Consider the following 22011-nt stretch of genomic DNA (forward strand, 5'->3'; position numbering starts at 1 on the left):
TGGGTGCTCAGGAACAAGCGGCAAGCTGTGCCCTTCTAGCACGGTCACTATAGTCAGCTCAGTCCACTGTAACGAGCTAGTATTGTTCCTGCATTCCGTTCTCGTGGAGATGTGTATCAGTCCTCGGCAGGCGCCCCACCTCAGCCAGGCCAAGGGCTCTCCCCAGTCTCTTCGGGGGTCTTGGTCTTCAACCATCGGAGACAGTTGTGAGGCATAACACATCCACGGACAGACTCTGACAGCCAGCATTCATAGTGGGCCTTATTCTGAAGGAATAGCAGGACTCTGTGTCAATTCTTTATGCTTCCAGTTGAGGAAAAGGATGGTGATCCCACTGGTCAGAAGGACCTTGCCTATCTGGGAACACACTTCACTTAGGCAGTTAAGAAGGAAGGAGGTGGGAAGAACTCATGTAAATGGTACTTGTGTGGTCCTGCTTTGAGCAGAGTGTTGGTCCAGATGACCCCTGTAGTCCTCTCCATCTTAAATTTTACTGTCACTCTGAATAAAATAAAAATAAGAATTGAGCTACTTAATTCCAGTTCTGAGGATCTTAGGTACAGATAATTAGTTTCTACATCACAAGAACCTGGAAAAACTGTCTTCAGTAATGTTTGTGCTGCATATTTGTGATGGCTAATGAGCATGTCTTTGTATATATACATAAAATATATGGGTATACTCTTTAATTTTGTTTGTGAACCTGGAGAGAGGCAATGACCCAGTTTACTCAGAAATTACACCATTACCATGGCAGAAAATCACTAGAACTCTGTTTAATGGCACTGCTTATAGCAAAAACAATAGCTTAATAATTATCAAAATAATGAAAGTAACTTTCAGGATTTCTGTATAGTGAAAAACTACTTGACTTTATTTTGATGGTTCAAAAGACCAAAACTGGAAGAGATGGATGGACAGCTAATCGACCAGTTAGTCTCAGTCTGAAATCTGTTGAGGCTGGAATTGATGGACATGGTATATCAGCAGGTAGCAGTCAGACTCACATAAAATCAGCTCGTGTTACCCCATTTCATGGGGTGGCAGAGAGCCCTACAGGTATGGACTGTTCAAGAGATAAGAAGTACCAACAGATCTAAGGATTTCAGTTGGCATCTCTTGGGCTTCTCACCATCAGTAGGCAGCCTGAAAATAGTAATCCTGTGTTGTTCGTTCATATCATTCCCCAAAGTGGGGGCAATATATTTGTTTCCCAAAAATAAATAAATATAAAGTTCTGACGAACAATACCCAAACTTCACAGAAGCTGTGTTCAGGCAAAACTGTTGCATGAATTGTGTTTGAGCATTCATTTTCTCCCTGTGCTCTATTAGGCAAGCAGTGGTTAAAGGCTCCCTTCCACATCCCTTTGCTCTGACACTGTTTGGGGACACGTTGTACTGGACTGACTGGAACACGCATTCGATCTTGGCCTGCAGCAAGTACTCCGGGGAGGACCTGCGTGAAATACATTCCAACATCTTCTCTCCCATGGATATCCATGCCTTCAGCCAGAAGAGGCAGCCAAATGGTAAGCTGTCTTGCTGTCTGTTATTTTTTTTTTTAATTGCAAGCTGGAACTGATTTGCAAAAATTTTAATTAGTCTTTCTGTATGGTGCTGGGTGGCTTCACTCGAGTCATGATGCAATTTTTCCAGTGCAGAGAATAGCAAAAGACCCAAAAGGAAACCAGATATTCTCTACATTTTTTTACAGGGATTTTTAAGTGCAGAAAAACCTCCCATCTCTTAGTTTTTTTTCTGCCTGAGACATTCATGCCATTGTTGTATTTTTCTGTTTCCTATACCATAACTCCAGGCAGCACAGTATTTATTTTTCAAAGTGGTAGTTTCTGAGTCGAAAGTAGTGTTAATTTGGCAGATGGTATTAAGCAGGAATAGCTCTGTGTAGTAACCACTGTCTTAACCATTGTGTTGATTTACTGTGTTTGCATTTTGTTTTTATCTATACATTCAGCATCAGTATGCTGAGGAGTTTGTAAAAATGAGAAGAGCAGAACTGAAGCAAAGTTCTTGTTTAGAGCTAAGTGCTACTTTCCCAAGAAGGGAAACATTCAACGTCTCTGCATTTTGGTACCATAAATACCCCACTACTCAACACTTGGAAGTAATTTTTACTTGTTCTGTGTTTATCATTTCCTCCTTTAATCTGTGTTGCTGCCACTGATTCTACTACTCAAATGCAGTATGTGTCTTAACACATGATATGAGGTCATTCGTTATCAGAAGCATTAATCTGTGTGATTTATGTTTAACAGCTACAAACCCATGTGGAATTAATAATGGTGGCTGCTCCCACTTGTGTTTGATGTCTCCTACCAAGCCCTCTTATCAGTGTGCATGTCCCACTGGTGTGAAACTTCTCGAGAATGGAAAGACCTGCAAAGATGGTAGGCTTTGTTTTAAAAATCGTTTAGATTAAGCATAAGTGGGTTTCTTCCAGGGATTCTTCCAACTGCTCTGTATGAATGATGCACGTTAGGGGTGGCAAATTCTGAAACTATGTATGCTTTTGCAGTAGAGATGAAAATGATTGGAAGACGCCCTTTGCATTTTCAAAAGGAAACATTCTCTTGATCTAAGGGCAGGTTACCTCCAGTTACAAAATTTAAGTTGCAATTCTGTCACTAACTCCCTGCAAGTTTTGGGGGGCTCTCTTGTTCCCTTTTCTTAAAGAAAAAGATACCTACCTCCTCTCTTGTCTCTAAAATGTTTCTGACATTAGTGATAATTAAGTATTTGGCTAATAAGATTGTACAACAACCCCCCCCCCCCTTTATTTTTTTTTTTTTTATTAAAGTCTGATGTCCATTTATTGTACATACATACACCTGACATCTCTCTCTGAAAGTAATGCCATGTTTTTAGAGGTGCTGAAAGCCCTAAAACTCAAGACATGATTAAGACTTAAAGCTGCAAGCACTGACCAAAAACTGCTTTTAGTTTCTCATTGTGGGCAAATGTTCATAATTTTAAATTGTTATATTTTGTAAGTTTTTTGGGTTTTTTGTTATATTTTGTGATGTTGGGCTGTGGTTGCTGTAGTACACTAACAGGCTCAAAATTAACACTGGGAGGTAATTAGCTCCATCATAAATAACCATCTTTTATGCAGATCATCTCTCTAGGACAGAAATAAATAGAGGAAGAAACGACCCAGCAGAGCTTAGTGTAAATAAACTAAATAAAATGTATACAGGAATAATTTTTTTAATTGGAGTTTTATATTTTAAAAATTATTCCAGGCTTGTCAGCTATGTTCAGAGTTTTCTTTAATTTCATGCTATTTCATGCTCTCTGCTGATTATTTTTGTGCCTCTCTGTGAACCTTGTTAAAATAAATTGCTGCTTTTATGTGAAAAACAGCTCCCAATTTAGCCTGGCAGGATTGTTTATAAGAATTTCCCAATACACAAACAAGATGTTTTTCTTCCATTTCCCCTTGGTGTAAGGAGAAGCTTTAATAATAATGCTCTGGGTTGGTTATATGTAGTCAGAATGTGACACAAATCCATGTGCTTTTTCAAAAACACTTGATATGCACAGATAAACTCCAGTGTATCAAAGTAAATTACCAAGGCTAAGTACAGGAATGGTATAAAAAATCCAACCCAGAACCTTATTAAAAGGATTTCTCATGCAGAGATATTCAGAATCATCAGTGCACTTTTTTTAGCCATTTCTTATGTCTCAGAATTTATAACTGTTGCTCTTTTCTCCCACTCCCTGAACATGAAAAGCCAAATTTTATCTTCCCAGTCAGCCATAACATGTATTTAATTTACAGAATATAACCCCCCACTGTATTAGAAATATTGTTGTCCAGTTCTATGCAAAAAACTTTATACAGGAACATTTCTCTTGTGCCTGTCAATATCACATTGCATTTTAAACCACCTTTCTGCTGCTGTGTCTTTTGGGAACATTCTGCCTCTGCCTTTTCAGGAAAAAAAAGGGTGGGAAGAGGGCAGAAAATTGAGACTGTTTATTTAGCTTGGTCTTAGAAAGGAGACAGCACATAACCCAGATGAAACAACCTACTCAAATTATTCATCAGGTCCGTTGGTTTTGTGCAGCTTTGATCCTGTGCAGGGCTAATTTCTGACATACTCATGCAGGAAGTTCAGCATTTAGAGCTGAGCATGCCCCAAAATAGTGATCTTTCTTTTTTTTTTCTTTTTTTTTTTTCCTCACTCCTCTCTCCCTGAAGGGTGGTGCAGATCCCTAAGTAGGCTTAGGGCTTTTGTGACTGGCTTACAACTTTCCAGAGCTGTTCAAGGCACAGATTCCCTGGAATTTCTTCCTGTAGTGGCAAAGGCTGCAATTGCTGATTTGAGGGAGGGAGGAGAGCATGGCACTGACTAGAGCCAGAATAGCCATGGACCAGAGTTCAGGATGTAAATCTGGACTAGTCTGTGTGGGGACTTCCTTTCTTAGGCTCCTCAAGGACCCCTGGGAAATAAAATTTGTTTCCTCATTTTCAGGCGTGCAGGATGGGGGATTAATTCTTGTTTCTTGGGCTGCTCTTTTCCCCTTGTACTTGACTGTTCTCTTTATCTGCTGTGAAAGTGGAGCTGAACTCTGAGAGCTGAACTTTTACCTTGGATAGTTTCAGTATACAATGCTGATTAAATCTCCATTAGCAATTAGAATGTGTACGTGACCGTGGGAGAGACTGGTGACCGAGAAGTGAAGAAAGGTGAAAAATTAGGCTGAGTTTCTCTTCTTTAAGATGGTTTTGTCTTCTAGCAGTAGGCTAAAATCAGACTGGTTCCTTATCTGAATTGTTTCATGGTGGAATGAGCCTCTTTGAGGAGAGAGCTTCGTTTCATGCTGAGCTGGGGAGAATACTGGCCTTAGCTGGAAAGATTTTGATGGGTGAATTTTGAGCGTTTGTGGTGTTTGCAGCGCTTTGGCATTGACAGATGATCCTGGCAGCCAAAGGTGAGGCTGGCTGACCCTCCTGAGCAGTTTCCATGACAACCCAGCGTTTTTGAATAATCTTGGTTTATAGGAAATCTTTTCCTCCCTTGCCTTTCTCCCAGTGCTAGTTTCTCCATTTTTGTAGGTTTTTTTTTTAATCATACCGTAGAGGAGTTTTACTATTTCTTGTAAGATCTGTGAATACAATAACACACACGCATTCCAAGTTTGAAAGATTTCTCCACAGTGTTTCAGAAAAGGGTGATACCTTAGAATAAAACTATCTGTTTTTCTAATACCTGATAATACAAATCATTACAGTGAAGTATAATAAAATATGGGTTTGTAGCAAGGTTTTAGCTCTCCTGTTGCATAGGTGAGAGTTTGTAAATCCCTGTCTCTCAAGCAAAAGAGAAGCACTGTAAGTTATTTCATGGCCAGATATTCCTCTATCAGTAACATATGAAGCAAAGAGTCCTTTCTGACCACCCAGGCAGGACTCTGGTCTTCTGCCAGGGAGCTTTTACTGCCTTGTGTCATATTTTTGGTAATGTATTGTTCTTCTGCACAGCATACTGGAATTTCTCTTTTTCAGTATTGTCTGTGCTGCCATTCTGAGTTTGGCAGTGCTACATTTAAATGATCTTTTGATAGTTGTAAGAGAAACCTCAATTTTCTTATATAAATGAGTTTGTCATTGGAGTTACATTCTTATTAGTGCTTGAAGATCTCTCTGTCCATGTGCTCAGCTTCTGTCTTTGCCTGTAAGGAGTTTTATTTGTGTCCTGCAATTGCTCCTGCCAGTAGTGAAATGTGGTTTAAACTGAGCGAGGAGCTGTGAGTTGTGTGCTTCACACTTCGATTTCAGCCTTGCTTTGGCCACTCTGTTCTCTTAAGGAAAAGAGTAATTTTTTTTTTGCCCATGGATACTCACATCCTATTTCCCTGGTAGGCCTGGAGGCAGGAAGCAGAATTATGCACTTCGTTTAGCAATTTAGGGCTGTCCACTGCCTAGTTTGCTTTGTTAGGAATAGCCAGGATCCTGATTTGACAGCACAGATCAAGATGTTAGTTTCACACCTTCATTCTTTAATTTCTTTTAAAGGGAAGAAGAAATATATGAAAAATTTCAGATGCTTGTTCTTTTGCCTTTGTAGTTTTAAGGTTGAGCTTACATGAAAAACTCTTGTATTGTCATATCAGGGACTCTTTCACAGTAGTGACTTTAAAACTGGAGAAGAGCACTTAGGAATTAAATGTTTTGGTCAAATGTGAAGTAATTGTATTTGGGACGTATTAATAATCATGATTTCTCAGATACAGGGAATGCATTATACATGTCTTAGGTCTAGCACTTCTTTAGTATGCATTCCTGAGCATGTGTCCGTGTAGCTCAGCAACCACTGATGGTTTTAAAGTTCAATAACTTACAAATGACTGAGGCCTGTATATCATTGAGAAGATGTAATTAATTGTAAAGGTTAGAAGGGCATTGGACTTAAGGCTGTGCCGTTGCGTGTATCTTCCTGCTTGCTCTGCTTCCCCCTTTCTCCCCCTTCCCTTGACTTCAGCTAGCACACAGATTTAAATTATTTAGAATTTTAATAGTGAATTTTTGAGGCAAGTATTAGTTCCAGTACTAATGTAATGCACCGTCCGTGAGCTTGTAATCCCAGCTTTCAAAGTGCTTAATAAAAGTAGGCTAAAGCTCTCAAAACTAAGAGTCTGGAGTAAGGCTTATATGTCCATATTTAGACAAGTAAGGGACTTGGCTTTCAAAAAATCGCTAACTATCTTGAATATCCTGTGACTTGAGGCACTGCTAAAAAGAATCTGGAGCTTAGCCCGAGAGTTGAATGGTTTAGAAACAGAGGGAAAACCGCCTCAGGTCTGCATATGTGTGCGAGGTCAGAGTTCTGGCTGCAGCCTGCATGTGCCCTTTGAAAGCATCCAAGCCAGCTGAGGTTTGAGGTGTTTAATGTGTTTGTGACTTGTTTCAGTTCTTCTAATAAGTGCTGATAAATTTTTAAAAAGCCAAAAATAAAGGTATGCTTGCGTGCAGCCTTCATTGTCTTTTTGTTTTTTTGAAATATGATTCTGTACTTGTGATATTCTCTCCCTCATGCTCATCTTTAGAGGCTTGATTTTTCTTAGAGAGGCAAGGCAAGAGGTCTGGAGATCCTGCTGTCATCTTAGCTTTTGCTTCATAACTGGTCTTTGGAATAGAGCTGAACAAAATTGATAGTGTCATTTTCTGGCACCCTTGAGTACCTTGAGCATCTTCTGAGAGGTGATCAGTGTCTAGCCAGGTAAACTTTGCACAGCTGGTATTTGCCACACTTTTGAGACCACCTGGGATTCTTTTCCCTGCCTGTTATCAAGGCGTTAATGGGATCAGTCTATAAATACACCCAGCTCTTGCATTTGTTATTTCTGCTATTGTCAGGACAAGCCTGAAGGTATTCACAGTGATCTTTCCCCCAACCTGCCTGGAGGTGTGGTGCTTCTCTGCTGCTTGGATTCTTTTTCCTGAGCAGAATGGCTGCTGATCCAACTAAGCAGCTGAGGTGTTGGTTTGCAAATGTTTGGGTAATAGCTCTGAAGTAAGCTTTAAACTTTTTATTGCCTGGTTTGGAGGGCTGGTGTTTGATGGAGGGATTGGAATGCTGGCCAAGCCCCCAGATAAAGACCATGAAATTCTTAGCTCGGGGTTCCAGAGTACAACACAGGTTAGCTGAAAGCCAGTCATTTCCCAGTGCTGAATTAAAGCTTAAACACAGTGGGTTGTTTGACTAAACAACAGTGTTGCAGGCTGAAAGCAGGACACTGGAGCTGTTGAAATGGGTCGTGTTTGGGAAGAATGGAAAGGTCAATTGGTCAATTTTAAGGGTGAGCTCGAGCAAGGGCATGGTTATACTGAACTGAGTCTTTCTGGAGACCTCGCATTGGTTCTTTGAAATGACTGTCAACTTCAGCCAGAACACACAAATTATTTTTAAATTATGCCTTACACTTTTTCTGTAGATACTAGACAATATATGTGTTTTGAACTCTTGAGGTTAGGGCATTTGCTCAACCTTAGGTTTACTTGATGATGCAAAAAAGGAATCATTGTTTGGGATTTTTAATATGTTTGTCATTATTATGTTTAAAAGGCAGGTTGGATAAACGACTGTGAAGTTGCTAAGAAAATGCAGCTTCTCTCTTGCTTGAACCTAATAGTAGGGATTAGTTACGTGCTAAGACTTTCTATGAACATAATGCATCTGTCTGCTTGAATCTTGAGGCTGAATTTTTGTTGCACTTAGTAGACACCAATACAGATCCACATAGAGACTGCTGTGTCAAAATTAATTGCTTCTGTAATTATAAAGAAACCTGACAATCCTTTTTTTCTATTGGCTGTGTCACATACAGTATTTATGTAGCTTTACAGTATTTTGAAGGATACATAGGCATGTAACTACAAGTTCCCCCCTCCTGATTAATTAATACATAAGAGTTACTCACTAGAAGAACAGTTGAATAGTGTGAGCATATATTTCTGACCACAAGGTGTTTTAGGGCAGAGGATCCCAAAGCTGATCTCACTCCATTCTGGACTACCAATCACAAACGCTTGTAATAATATCCTCAACTTCAGTTGTTGAAAGGTGCTGTTTCTTGCAGCACTGTGAAAGTGTCTTAGAGGTTTTTAACACATTAAACCTGCTATAAATGAAGCAATGGCTGCTTTGGCATCTTTCCAAGGTTTGGCATGAAGTGAGGTTTCAGCTAGCACTGACATCAATTACTGTCTTTTTTTTTTAAACAAATTTGACATAAGACACCAAAATTCTTCTTTCATCGCCACCTTACTACAGTTATAGCTCTTTCAGTCTTCTAGCTCTTATTTATACCTCTTACACATCAAAATCAAGACATGGACACAATGTGGCTTGGGGATTGCTCATTTTCACTGCACGTTCATGCACTTGTTTTCCCTAAGCCTCCCCCACCCTTCCCCTCATCCCCCATCAGTCCCTGCCAAAGCCCGTCCTCTCAGTCTTTGAGGAGAGCCGTTGCACCACACTTTCCCTGCAATTATGCATGCATTTTTCACCTTAGCTCAGGCTTCCCTCAGGCCTGAGCTGCTCTTATCTCCCTAAGACTCCAAACTGATAAGCCAGTTTAATTGGAATGGGGTGTGGTGGTTGTTTATCCTTCATTACCTTGAAAACTGGTGACATAGAATTGAAAATTGAATGAAAATGAATTAGATTAGTTAATAACTGCAGCTGTCATTGATAGTACCATTAAACATGCTGTGTTGCCTATGTGAAAACATCTTCTGCAGTGCAAGCTGATCTTAGTTATTTATTGTGATTCTGACTTTTGACCCAAAAGCCAGCAAGGCTTTTGTGTGTTTTGGCTCAAAATTACTTCAGACGCTGTTATTTATCTTCATGTCTTCAATAAGCTTGTCTTAACAAATGTGGGAGAAGGTGACAGCTCCCTTGACAGCTTTGCATGGTCATTGCACAGTGGTCTGGTTCCAAATCTGACTCTCCCAATAAGTTTCTCAAAAGAGGTTTACTCATCGTGTTCTATGTTACATTTTTTCCATTTATCAGGCATTGTTGAAACATACAGCTTGTTTGTCATGGTTGTCCTCTCACCACCAGCAGCAAACAGTCAATAAATTATCTGCATAATTGCTTTCTCATCTATGGTTGCAGACCATCTGTTGATTTGCATAAAATAGCAGCATAGTTGCTACATATCTATTTCAGTAATTTGGAGGGAATTATATAGATAGATAATATGTGCCATATGGTACATTCTGGAAAAGGAAAGGACCACTGAATTTTCTCTGTAAACATATCTGACTTGTTCTGCAGAAGAATAAGCAGAGACGTTGTAAGCTTGAAGCCTTGGAATGAATTTCTTTGCTGGTACCCAGCAGTTTGGTTAGTTCCTGTGAAACCAAGGCAGCTAGCCCATGTTACTGGGAAAGGAGAGGAACCTGAGCCTGTTCCAGGAACAGGAACCTATTTCCAGGCTTCTAGCACAGTGTTTGCAAGGCGTTTGTCCCCTGTCACTGCAGGTGCCACCGCGCTGCTGCTCCTGGCCCGCCGGACGGACCTGAGGCGCATTTCCCTGGACACGCCCGACTTCACGGACATCGTGCTGCCGCTGGAGGACATCCGCCACGCCATCGCCATCGACTTCGACCCCCTGGAGGGGTACATCTACTGGACAGATGATGAGGTGAGGGCCATCCGCCGCTCCCTCCTGGACGGCTCGGGCAGCCAGTTTGTGGTGACGGCGCAGATCGCGCACCCCGACGGCATCGCCGTGGACTGGGTGGCCCGGAACCTCTACTGGACCGACACCGGCACGGACCGCATCGAGGTCACCAGGCTCAACGGCACCATGAGGAAAATCTTGATATCAGAAGACCTGGAGGAACCCAGAGCTATCGTGCTGGATCCCATGGTTGGGTGAGGAGCTGTTTGTGAGCTTTTTTTAAAAATATTAGTCATGCAAAGATGCCTCTGTCTGCTTCTATGTAGATAATGGGATGCAGTGATAAACTTCTGAGCTTTCCAAATGAAAATACTGGGATTCTCTGAAAGTTAAGGCTCTGAGGCACAAACACTGTGCTCTACACTGTGTTCCACTGCTGTTCTTTTTTGACCACCTGGGTAGTCACCTTATGTGTCTATGTTTTATTATTTTTAAAAATGTTTTTGTGGACTGCTTGAATCAGCTTTGTTTATTCTAGCTAATAGCACTGGTTATGTTGTCTTGCTGAGCAGACTGATACAGGAATTTTGTGTGCTTACGTGCCAATTCTTTCTGAATGGTTTGGGCATCCTTACTTGGGTAGGAAAATATTTTTTGTTTAGAAATGTGGCTTTCTGTGTGGTATGTGTTTTTGGGGAAGAGTAGTCCAGAAGAAGAAGCTATAAGAATATTGGAGGTTTAGATAATAATGTTTTGTTTCCTTTGCAGGTATATGTACTGGACTGACTGGGGAGAAATCCCAAAGATTGAGAGGGCAGCTTTGGATGGCTCAGACAGAATTGTGCTGGTGAACACCTCGCTTGGCTGGCCAAATGGGTTGGCACTGGATTATGCAGAAAGCAAAATATACTGGGGTGATGCTAAAACAGACAAGATTGAGGTTTGTAATTGTACCTGCATTTTTTATTCCTTGAAGTTATAGAATATAGTTTTGCTTTTCTAAGTGTTCATATTCTGATACAGCTGGAAAGGACAGTGGGATGGTGGTCGAGTTGTGCTTTAAGAAACAACTCTATTTTTCTCAGCTTTTGGACAAGTTACTTGCTATTCTTCCCTCATTTTTTTGTGTCAAATAGAAATTATATCCACATAGTAGAGCTGACTTTGTAAGAATGTATAAGGGCTTGTTAAATAAGTCAATTCTTAGGTCATCAGGGGAAACAGCTTTTTACTGGGATTAATATATGTCATTTTAAAAATATATATTTCATTCTTTGCACTCCTCAGTTTAGAGCCTAGTAAAACATATTTTAAAGAAATAAATCTTATTTCACATATAATTATTTGTACTTCCAGAAATCCTTTATACTTTGCATCTCCTTTGTTTTATTAGATTTTCAGCAAGAGCACAGATTTTCCTTTTTTCTGACTTGCCCAGTCGAAACTTTTAATTTTTTAAAAAAGGCACTTTTTCTTCTCTCCCACCTTGAGAGAAGAAATAGCATTTATTTTGTTGTGTAACAGTTATGAAACAAATTTGGCACTTATTATCTGTAACTCTTTGAGAAAATAGTATTGTTTAGCATTTGATCAGTTTGCTGTCAAAAAGCTTTTGTTGGAAGCAGAAGGCCTGGCTGCTACCTGGTCCACAAATCTGCCTTTGCTGTATCTTGGTAGATTTGCCTTCCTTTGATGAATTACAGCTTTCCTTGTTTTTTCCTAACCGTTGCAAAGAACTTTTAGCACTTACCATATTAAGCACAATCATATCTTTTCTAGACTTACAAAGTTGTTTTTACTTATTTATAACTACAAATAAGTCAAGGTGAAGTCGTAGTCATGTGCTGGAAGGTCACATAACTGTTTGTTCTCCTTTAGAGCCAAAGTAACTCCAGTCCTGCAAGGTGAGTTGCTTTGAAGCACTCCTTGAGAGAGCCTCAGGGAGCAGAGTTTTCTTTGTCCTGAAAACAAGATTTATAGTCTGTAATTCACCTAATATTACACCAGCTCTGAGAAAAGAGGAGAAAATAGTCTTCATGATGTGTAGAGATTTATTTATAACAGATTGAGTGCTTCAGCCCTGATACTGTCTTGGCCTTGGATGTATTTTGCAAAAGGAAAGTTAGGCATTCTTCACCCTCATGTTTGCCAGAACACTGAGATTCCTTATTCATTAATAATGATTCTATTCAGTGCTGGATCCGTTTGTGGCTGAAATTTTCATCTAGATCAGGCATGAGCTCAGTGCTGCAATTCTGTCAGACTGGCTAGAACACATCATGGAATGTTTATGCCAACGTTACAGTGTCTGTGGCAGGACAGAAGATATCTGATTTGGCACAAAGGTTTTTGGGACAATTTCCATTTCATTGTTCTTAAATCAGTGTAAGCCAGCAAAATGAGTTTGTTCCAGGTTGTCATGTAACATCTATGTAGGGCATCAGAAAAGATTTATCACCCTAAGATTTCAGAATTGCTAGTTATTTTTTTCCTATGAGTCTCCAAGTGTTAGAATTATTAGTGCTGCTGCTTTTTATAAAAAGTTAACATTTGTTAACTTATGAACTTGTGGTAGATCTTGAAACAGTCTAGCTAAAACCTTTAAAGCAACAGAGAAGCTCTCACACAGTTTTTCTTCAGTGCTTCTTGATTTTAATTTTGTTTGAGGACGTGGATTTGTATTTTTTGATTCCTGAAGGTGTTCATTTAGGCATGTGACAAAGATCTATAAAATTTTGTGTAAGATGACCAACACTTTTGTTACTAGGAAGACTTCATAAGTTTGTGGGGTTTCATAAGTCACCCCAGTAGTGATCAGCACATGTTCAGTGTGGCTTCTGCAATTAATAAAGCATGGAAAGGCTCTATAGGATGAAGTGGGGATGTCCATCCAAGAGAATGGTTCAGTCTAAAGTGGATTTTTTTTATCCACACCTGTCATGATTAAGGAATGGTGCTCCCACCAAGGCTCTCCAAACCACACACCTCTCACTTCGCCCAACAGGATGGAGAAGAGAATTGGAGGCACAAAAGGCAAAGATCACTGGTTGAGATAAGAATAATTTACTGAAAACAGCAACGAGATAAGAAAACTTATTACAATAGTAATGAAAGAAATGATTCATTCAGAATATCCCTGACAATAGACAATACTGGATGGCTCCCTCTCCCCCTGCTATATTTGCTCAATTGGAAGGAGCCCCTTCTCCTTGAAGAGAATCCCTTTTCCCCACTCCCAGCAATGACTTGAGGTGGTGCAAAATAACATCCAGGTCTTGGCTATGCCCCCTCCCAACTCCTGCAAAAATTAATCCTGTCCTGGCCGGAACCAGGACATTTCCTACCCCTTATTTCATACCATGTACATCATGCCATCCTGCTCCTTCCAACAATGCACACACACACACACACACACCCACACACATATATACATATACATGCACACATAAGTACAGCTCACATCGCTGTAGTCAATGGCCATTCTCCCAAGATGCCTGTTGAATTAATTTAGTTCATGGCTGTGGGTTCTGTCTGTCCCAAGTGTCTTCCAGGGCAGGAGAAATCCTGTGATGTTGGCTGGTTGCAAATTACATCAGGAGCTCATGGCTGGTGTATGTGGAGCAGTCCATCCTCCTTGTCCATGGGAGTTACAGCATGCAGTGTCATTTGGCAACCAGTATTGTACAGCTCAACATCACACACTGTTCTCACCCAAACAACAAATCCCCCTGAGGCACCCACTGTGTTTCCCCATCCCTCTGCATCACCCACCAAGTGTACCCCAGTCCTTGAGCAAAAACAATCCCACACATGGTTTTGCCTTTGCTTGGGGCAGAACTGATCCAAACTGTCTTTCCTAACACATTCCTCCTAGGCACCACCAAGGACTTTATCCCCTTCTGCAGTATGTGGAGGTTTTGATTGGGCAGGGCCAGTTAGACTAGTATAACCTCTGGTTTAACTAAGCAGGTGGCCTTTACTAAATGTAGATCCCTATCTTAATCTTTGATAGCTGAAATATTACTAACATTTCAAGTTTGCTCACACTGCCTACTCTCCAATGGTAACCAGGAATCTTGAGGAAATTTGCTGCACTTTCCATACCCTCACCATCCATTTTTTATATCTGTGTAATACAAGATGCTTTGGCCTTCAGTAAATGTTTTAAAATTACATTTGAAGAAAGGACATTGGTGTAGGTGCAACGGAGATGGGTATTTGTGACAGGATCCAAAGATGAAGTTTGGAATTGGACGTGAAGGCATCAGAATAAATGCCTGATCCCTGTTTTGCTTCATGTGTTTGTGTATAGTTGAAAAGGGGAGGGGTTAAAGCAGGAGAAACGCATTTGTGTACTTGCCTCTATTGCCTTTAAGTAGTTTTTCATATGTGATTTTACATACTTTGTGCTTTTTTCATTTTTTTCACCTTTGCATGTGGGATTCCTCAGAAATGTTATTTAATTGCAGTGCTACCAAACCGAACGTCATCCTTGCAAGCCACGTTTCTGGTTTGTTTGTGCTCCATATGAGCTTTTATTATTTATTTTTTACCCACTGATTCATGCTACGCTGTTCTGGAGCCCCAGACGATAATAAAGCATCAGCAGGGGTTAATGGAGACTGGTGGGGGGTACAGCAGGGAGCTTTTGTTCCCATTTTATCTGGCAGCCTGCAGCAGGCAGAAGCAGGCTGTGGCTCAACAGCTTCGTCATTTATCTCGGTCAGGTTTCACTGCTGATAAACTTCTATTGAAATGGATGGCTGCTATTGTGCTTACCAGTGGGGAAGATTTCTCATTGACTTGCTACAGGTTTAAAGCATTTTCCTGCCGTGCTACGAGGTTAAAAATGTATGATCTGCTCTGTTGAATTGGTCTTGTGTTTTCCTGCTCTAGCGGATATTTGTGTTCTTGGCACGTACGCTACCTGTTTTAAGGCATAGGTTGGATTTTTAAATGGTCAGCAAAGCTGGTATTGATGAAGCAATTATGAATGGCTGCATGCATGTGTGGCTGTGTGTGTTAAGGGGAAGTCATGATGATACGGCTGATTTCTCATAGTTTTTCAATCTCTGCTTCATTTTTCTTTATTCATCCTCTCCTATTCTCCACTCTCAGAGCCGGAGATGACACCCACTAACACCTACTAGTGGTGAGTGGTAAGAAAGGCTCTGCCTCCTGCTCAGATCCAACCATTATCTAGTGATTTTTGAGTGCAGCTCTAACTTGAAGTGTTTGTGCATTCCCAAATCTAATAGCTGTGCCTGCCATTACTGTCTCTAATCCTCATGATTAATATGGAAAGTATTGCATCCTGCTGTTTTTCAGCTCAAGTACACACAAGTGTTCAGAACTCAGCCTTACTGGACAACAGAAAGCAGATGCTGCTAAGACTTTTTAGAGCACAGAAATCTTGAACAGGGAGGACATTTTTGTCTTTGACCTAGGAGCTAATAGTCTGGCATCTAGAGAATGCTCTAATTCATATTCTAATCCTGAAATTGCAGGGCTATATTTTCCTCTGATGACAACTCCCTCAATTTTACTACCACCCTAATAAGGAAATTTTGTTTTCTAAGTATACACCATTTACTTTCTGACTGAGAATTTTTGTCTCATACATTAGTCTTTGTACTGTGAAATGCTGATGAGTTGCAAGCCTGGTTACTGATCCTACCCCATCCAGCCTGCTTGAAGCACAGGTTTGAAAATTGAGAAGCAAAATCCATTATATTCCTCCTAGCTCTTGAACCCAGCTGCTTTTGTGTATTTGCATTAAACTTTTGCAGGTATGAGAAGTAAGGTAGTTGAAACAAATACCTGAAGTTGCTTTGCTGTTTACTTTTGCTTTGGATAGTTGTGGCACTTGGGAATTTCATTCAACAAAAATAAGTATGTGCTGTAAAGAGTAGGGACAGATCCCTGTACTCCATCCCAGTTTCAGAAGTTTAAAGCTTACTTTGTCAGGGTATTTCCAGCTATTTCTTAACACCTGCTAAGCCTGTATTAAGAAAAAAATATAGATTTTTGAAATTAGTAGTAGAGTTTGGATTTATTTTTTAAAAAACAAAACAGTATTAGTTTATACTTGTTATAATTTTCACTGACTCTCTGATCTGAGTACCAAACACGGTGTTTTTCTAAGTGAAATTACTGCCCTAAAAAATATGTGGAGAAGGCTTTGGCATTCAGTTTTCAAATGGTTCTCCTGTCGTGGATCTGCAATTCATCCTGAAATCCATAGTGGGTTTTGTCTCATGAGATGTAGATACATTCAGCTCATTTAAGTTCCTTTATGTTCCCTTTATAAAAATGTTGGAAATCAGCACTTCCACACTGTGAATGTTTAGAATAGACTAGATGAGTCCTACACTCAAAGCACCCCTTTTTTTCTGTTACCTTAAAGGAGAGCCTGAAATGACCATGTCAGAGGCAAGTACCCACACTTGAGACACATTTGAGAAGAAAGTTGTGCCGATTCCTCACATTGGGAAATCAGAGATGTTTCTTACAACCTTTTCTAAAAGATGAGCAATCCTTGTTTGCTGCTGAAAGTTCTGAAAACCTCATGGCCCAGCATGCCATGGAGTATAATTGTTGGATCTACATTCATATGTCTTACGTGCTTCCCAGATTTTTCACACTGGAGTTAGGAAATTCTATTTTGGTTTACCCAGGTGTCTCACCTAGAAAGCAACAAGCCTCTACTAGCAGCCAGTATCGGTTACCTAAGGGAAAACACTGAAATCCCTCAAACCAACACAGCCAGAGCCATCAGCTCACCTCAGTCTGACATACTTAAAATATTTCATGGCAAGTTGGGGAGCAGTGTGAAGAGATACTGAGATACTGTCGTCTGTGTTTCTGATTCAGCTGTTTGTCAGGCCACTATTATCCCTTGTTCTCCAAAATTCTGGCTTTGTTTTTTTTCCCCTTCACAAGCTGAGTTGCCTTACTGTACAAACCCTTATACTGATCTTGGACCTGGGCTTCTTTGGGAGTATTCACTTGACCTCCAGTTGCTCTCAATAATGATTTAGCTTTCTTCTCAAAGGCTTCTTACTTTGCTGTGAGATTTTGTATTATTAACCTGAATATCTTTTCTGGAACCATGCATGATGTTGTAGTGTGGCAAAGAATCTGTGCAAAAAGGTGGAAAACCAAAGGTGGAAAACTCTTGGGCATGCAAGACCCTTGGAATTGAAGTGATTTAGTGAATTGGAGCAATTGAATCAACCTGAAAGCTTACTGCCACCAAAGGTGAAAAGTATCTTATAACTGGCTGAGTCTCTGCACTATTCCGTGTACCACTTGGACTTGGTAAAATAGTAGAAAACTTCCCACATTTTTTCCCTCTATAAAAAAAATCAATTATAGTCTCTTATGAAGGAGTATGGAAAACACAGGTTAGGTAGAGAACAAATGAAAAATAAGTTTCTGGGGCAAGGCACTGAAACAAAGAATCTTGGGGAAAGAAGAGCACAGAGGCTTTTGCCCATATGGAAGAGCATCAGGGTTTGTTATGCTGAACTTGATCTTGTAAAGCTGTTCCCCCAAACCCACTGTGAGGTTTCAGGTTGGTCTTGGCTAGTCTGGTTTACACTCTGCAAAGTGTTGTGTGTGGCTGCCCACAGGTCTTAGTTGCTAAATAATAAGTTGCAAAATGCAGTCATTAGTTTCCTTTGTTGCCCCCACAGCCTATGCCCAGGTAACAGAACATTCCCTGACTGCTGCCACGCCACCCTATGGATTACATACCAAAATTAATCTCTGCAGTAAAGCACTTTTAGTCACCTGTTTTACCACTGAATCTTTTCAGAGGAGCTTCTTTTTTTTCCCCATGAAAATCTCTGTTCTCATCTTATTTATCATTTGGCTCACTTTTTTTTTGTCTTAGCCTGTTCTTAACAAATTCAGGGGATTTTTTGTGTTGCATGAGATTGCCTAGGAGATGTCATATGTGATTCCCATGATAGCTCTAAAATCTTTTCCTTGCCTACTTGTCACTTTACCTGACTTGAGCCATTTCATTAAAAACTGAACCACTTGTTTCTAAAATTATATTCCATCACAGAAAAACATTTCTGCTGTTGGCATTGATCAGTGAGCTAAGAAAGTTGTCCTATTGTGAAAAAAATTAGCTTATAGCAGTGTATGTAGCCTGATGGAAAGGGTATTTGTGAAATTATTCACTATACTGTTTGTACATATTCATCTTCATGGCAGTCCTATTAGGAATATTATCCATGCTCAGAAAAAATATATATTTTGAATTCTTTGGAAAAATTGTTAGACTTCTAAAGGAAACTGAGAGTGTTGAGGAACTGTTAAATTAGGAATTGTTAATGGCTATTATAAAACAATTAACAGTAAGAAATCATGGACTTGGCTGGAGGCATTTGCTTTCTGAAGCAAATCCAAAGAGTTCCAGGGATCCCTTCTGCTGATTCTTCAGGATTTTATTGCAATGAAGAGAGGCCCTCCCATTTCATTCCTTAATGTTTTAGAATTAAGGGGAAATGTTGTTAACAGTAGGTAAATGACACTGGCAGAATAATTTCTTCAAACTGAGGTGAAAGTTTCAGTTGTTCACTTAAACAGAGTATAGTTGATCAAGACTTTTTTTAGAGGGAAGACTAATAAAACCGGAAATTTAGACAAGATATCTTTGTTTCTCTCTTAGAGCAGCTGTTTTGTAGTAAATACATGTGTTAATTATATGATATTGCTGCAGCCAAAACAGTAAAATCATTCCAGTCTGTTTTATATTGCTTAGAGAAGTTTAAAATACGTTATTCTTAAACTCTATTAAAAAAATGCAAGTATAATGATTAGAAGGCATTCTAGCTACCTTTTAAAGTTATTTTTAAGAGAGATGCTGCCAAATTTTATTTTCCTTTCTTTGGTTTTATACTGAGAATTCAACTGTGCTTATGAGTTAAGATGGAAGGTAATGGTCTGCATTCTGTCACCTTCACTTCAGTGTTGACACCTTGTAGGACTGGGCTCTTAATTGGATTTTGATCTCAGTGTAACCCAACAGGGAGAGGCACTTTCTGTGATGAGCATCTCCTCAGTGCTGTGCACATAAACCCGTGCTCATCTGCTCAGTCTCTGCTGGCCCTGCCCTTGGTGCACTGCACCTCAGGGAACTGCTACTCTGCACAGCTCTGCCAGGGCCCCAGCACAAGCTCTACACAGACCTGAACATGATTTTCATAAATGAGATAGATTTCATGATGAAACTCTAGACTTAAAGCAGCCAAGTGACAAGTTTAAACTACCATACGTTCAAATCCCAGATTATCAAAAAGGTAAATTCACTGCATTAGCCTATTTATCACAGTGATTACTGGTACTTAGAAGTGAATTGAATGCAAGGTATCTAATAACAAGAAATACCCTTAGAATATGTCACTGTGTGTTCCAGTCTGTAACTTTAAATTAGAAGTAGTGCTTCAAAGTTGTTATTTTATTGTTCCTACTGATCACTAAGTACAGCATTTTAAAATGTGACTACATTTTCAGCAGTAATTCACTTCCTTTGAACAAGCTGTACATTCATGAGGCTATAGGTTTGCATTCATTATTGTTTTAGAATAAACAAAGCTCTTATTCTCCAAGCAGGAGATCTGGTCTTTTTTTCTGAGGCTATTTAATTTTTGCACTTTAATATTTTTTTTCTCATGGAACTACTCGCTCTTTCAGTAAAGGTGGTGTTTGTGGTTACACCACATCTGTTTCCTGTTGTAGCCTATATTCTCAGTGTGATTTGCAGTATTCAGAATGGCCTCAGAATGTGAAACTCACACCACATTGTGGTTAAAAGCAGCATAAACCTCTGGAGACACTATCTCATAGCAGCTGAAGGTGGGATTCTTGTGTGAGGGGTTCTGTGGGGATGGACTTCACTGTGAGGAGTTGATCCTTGTGGAGCTGGGAGAGGGGAAAGAATCCTGAACGGAGTATGGCCTGGGACTTGGTTTTTGTCTGAGTTTGAGTATGTGAAAAGATGATGCTGAAATCCCTTGAAAGTGGTTGATAAGTGATTGTTCCTTTTTGCTTTATTCTTCTTATACATATCACCCTACATCTCTTGCCACTTCCCTTTGGCCTTACATCAGATTGTTTGATTCTGTAGCCAATGGATATAATTCTATTGAAATCACCTAACATTGCAGCCAAAGTCAGTGCAGACTGACTTGGTGCCATGGGGACAAATATATATATATATGTGTGTGTGGTGGTTAGTGGCAGATGTTTATATTAGGTAACATGGTGCAGATGTGCTCAGGTAAAATTGAAGTGGGAGCAGAGTGGTAGGTAAATGTACGTACTTTCAGAAAGGTGCATGTTTTGTCTAGGAGAGGTAAAGCTGTCTTTCAAAATAGCCTTTAGATGTCAAACCAAAAATTAATTAAAAGCAGATACTTAATCCTTAAGTCCTCCCGTCTCTTGTCAGTATAGGGAGAGCCTTATTTGAACAGCTCTTAAAGTTTGCCAAAGAAAGTTCATCTCACTCCATACACTTTCCAACTAATTTTTTTCCCAGTAGTTAAGCACTCCCTAAAACAGTGAATTTTCTTTCTTTTATAAATACAAGGCAAAAAATGTAATTTCTAGAAAGGCTACTTTGTGATGGTGATGTTTTAATGCTTATCACTGTGTGATTTTAGCTGGTTCACTTTTCAACATCCTTCCATTCTGTGTATCTTCTTGGTCTGCTCAGCAAGCACTAATTGCCATGTATTAATTAGTTGCAAACAAATGGCTTATCTCTGTAGTTTAAGGGGAAGGGGGAAACAAGTCATCTGTTTTTGAGATACATGAGCATTAGTGCATTTGTAGAAGCATGATGTATACTCTGCTGGACTGAAGGGTTTTGGTAAGCTAATTCCAGAAAGTAATTAAGACCTTTCTTCAAAAGTAAGTATGGAGCTTATTTGTACAATCCAGCAAATGTGCAGAGCCCCTTTGCTTTTTCTGTAGGAAATGTGCACATAAAGATTCAGTTCCCATTTTAATATACCGAGTGTAAGTGCCAAAATGTTGGGAAGTTTGAAGAGGTATAGTTTTAAAGGAGATAATGAATTATTGTGAAGGTTACAGCATTTCTTCCACTTTTTAAAGGGAATTTATAAATATTTTCTTAATGTGTACATGATACTGTGTCCTGGGAAAGGTGTGTGTTTCAGTTTGGTTTCTCTATTCCTTTCCTCTCTTCTTGTGTGTGCCTGTGGGGGAGTTGCTCCAAACTAGCCTTTACATTTCTCATGATCTGGGAAGATACTCTGGCCACCAGCTATCATCAGTCTAGTCTGAGGTACTAAACCAGTTGATCCTGAAGGTTGTCATTGCATAAGTCTCTGGGTTTGAACCATGGGAAGGATGGGAAGCCATATAGATTTGTTTGTGGCTACCTTAATTCCATTAAGTGAGAGAGATTTGAAAACAGTGGTTTAATAAATCACTTCTTTTCCAATCATTTACTTAGAACATGCTTGGGTGGTGGGAAGGATGCTCTTATGTTTCTGGGATTAGTATGCTACCTTGGATTTGTGAATCATATTGTCTCAGAAAGTTTTTGTATTAAGGTTGGCTGGAGGTTTTTTCTGGTTTTTGAGGGGTGGTATATATACTGTAAACTTAAGCTATGACCTTGAAACAAGTAAAAAATATTTCAGAAGGATTTTTTTTTTTCCTGAAAAATTGCAGCACTGAACCATTTTTAAGCTTCTCTTAAAACATGGGACTCTTCACTCCTGTCAGTATGGTACATTTTATAATAATATTTGACATTCATAAGACACTTGATCACTTGAACATGTGTACATATGTT

The 22011-nt window shown here is 39.7% G+C and overlaps 1 protein-coding gene across 2 annotated transcripts in view; it reads left to right on the forward strand.

The window, feature by feature from the left end:
- Positions 1-22011, forward strand: part of LRP6 (LDL receptor related protein 6) — a 111653-nt gene that overhangs the window by 53783 nt on the left and 35859 nt on the right. For both annotated transcript variants that reach the window (XM_083859189.1, XM_083859188.1), the window contains exons 4-7: positions 1335-1531; positions 2279-2410; positions 10030-10426; positions 10941-11112. In XM_083859189.1, the coding sequence (XP_083715315.1) occupies positions 1335-1531; positions 2279-2410; positions 10030-10426; positions 10941-11112 (898 nt within the window). The remainder of the gene's footprint in view (positions 1-1334; positions 1532-2278; positions 2411-10029; positions 10427-10940; positions 11113-22011) is intronic.

This window comes from Zosterops lateralis, assembly GCF_965231275.1.
Source record: "Zosterops lateralis genome assembly, chromosome: 4".
NCBI classification, from domain to species: Eukaryota; Metazoa; Chordata; class Aves; order Passeriformes; family Zosteropidae; genus Zosterops; species Zosterops lateralis.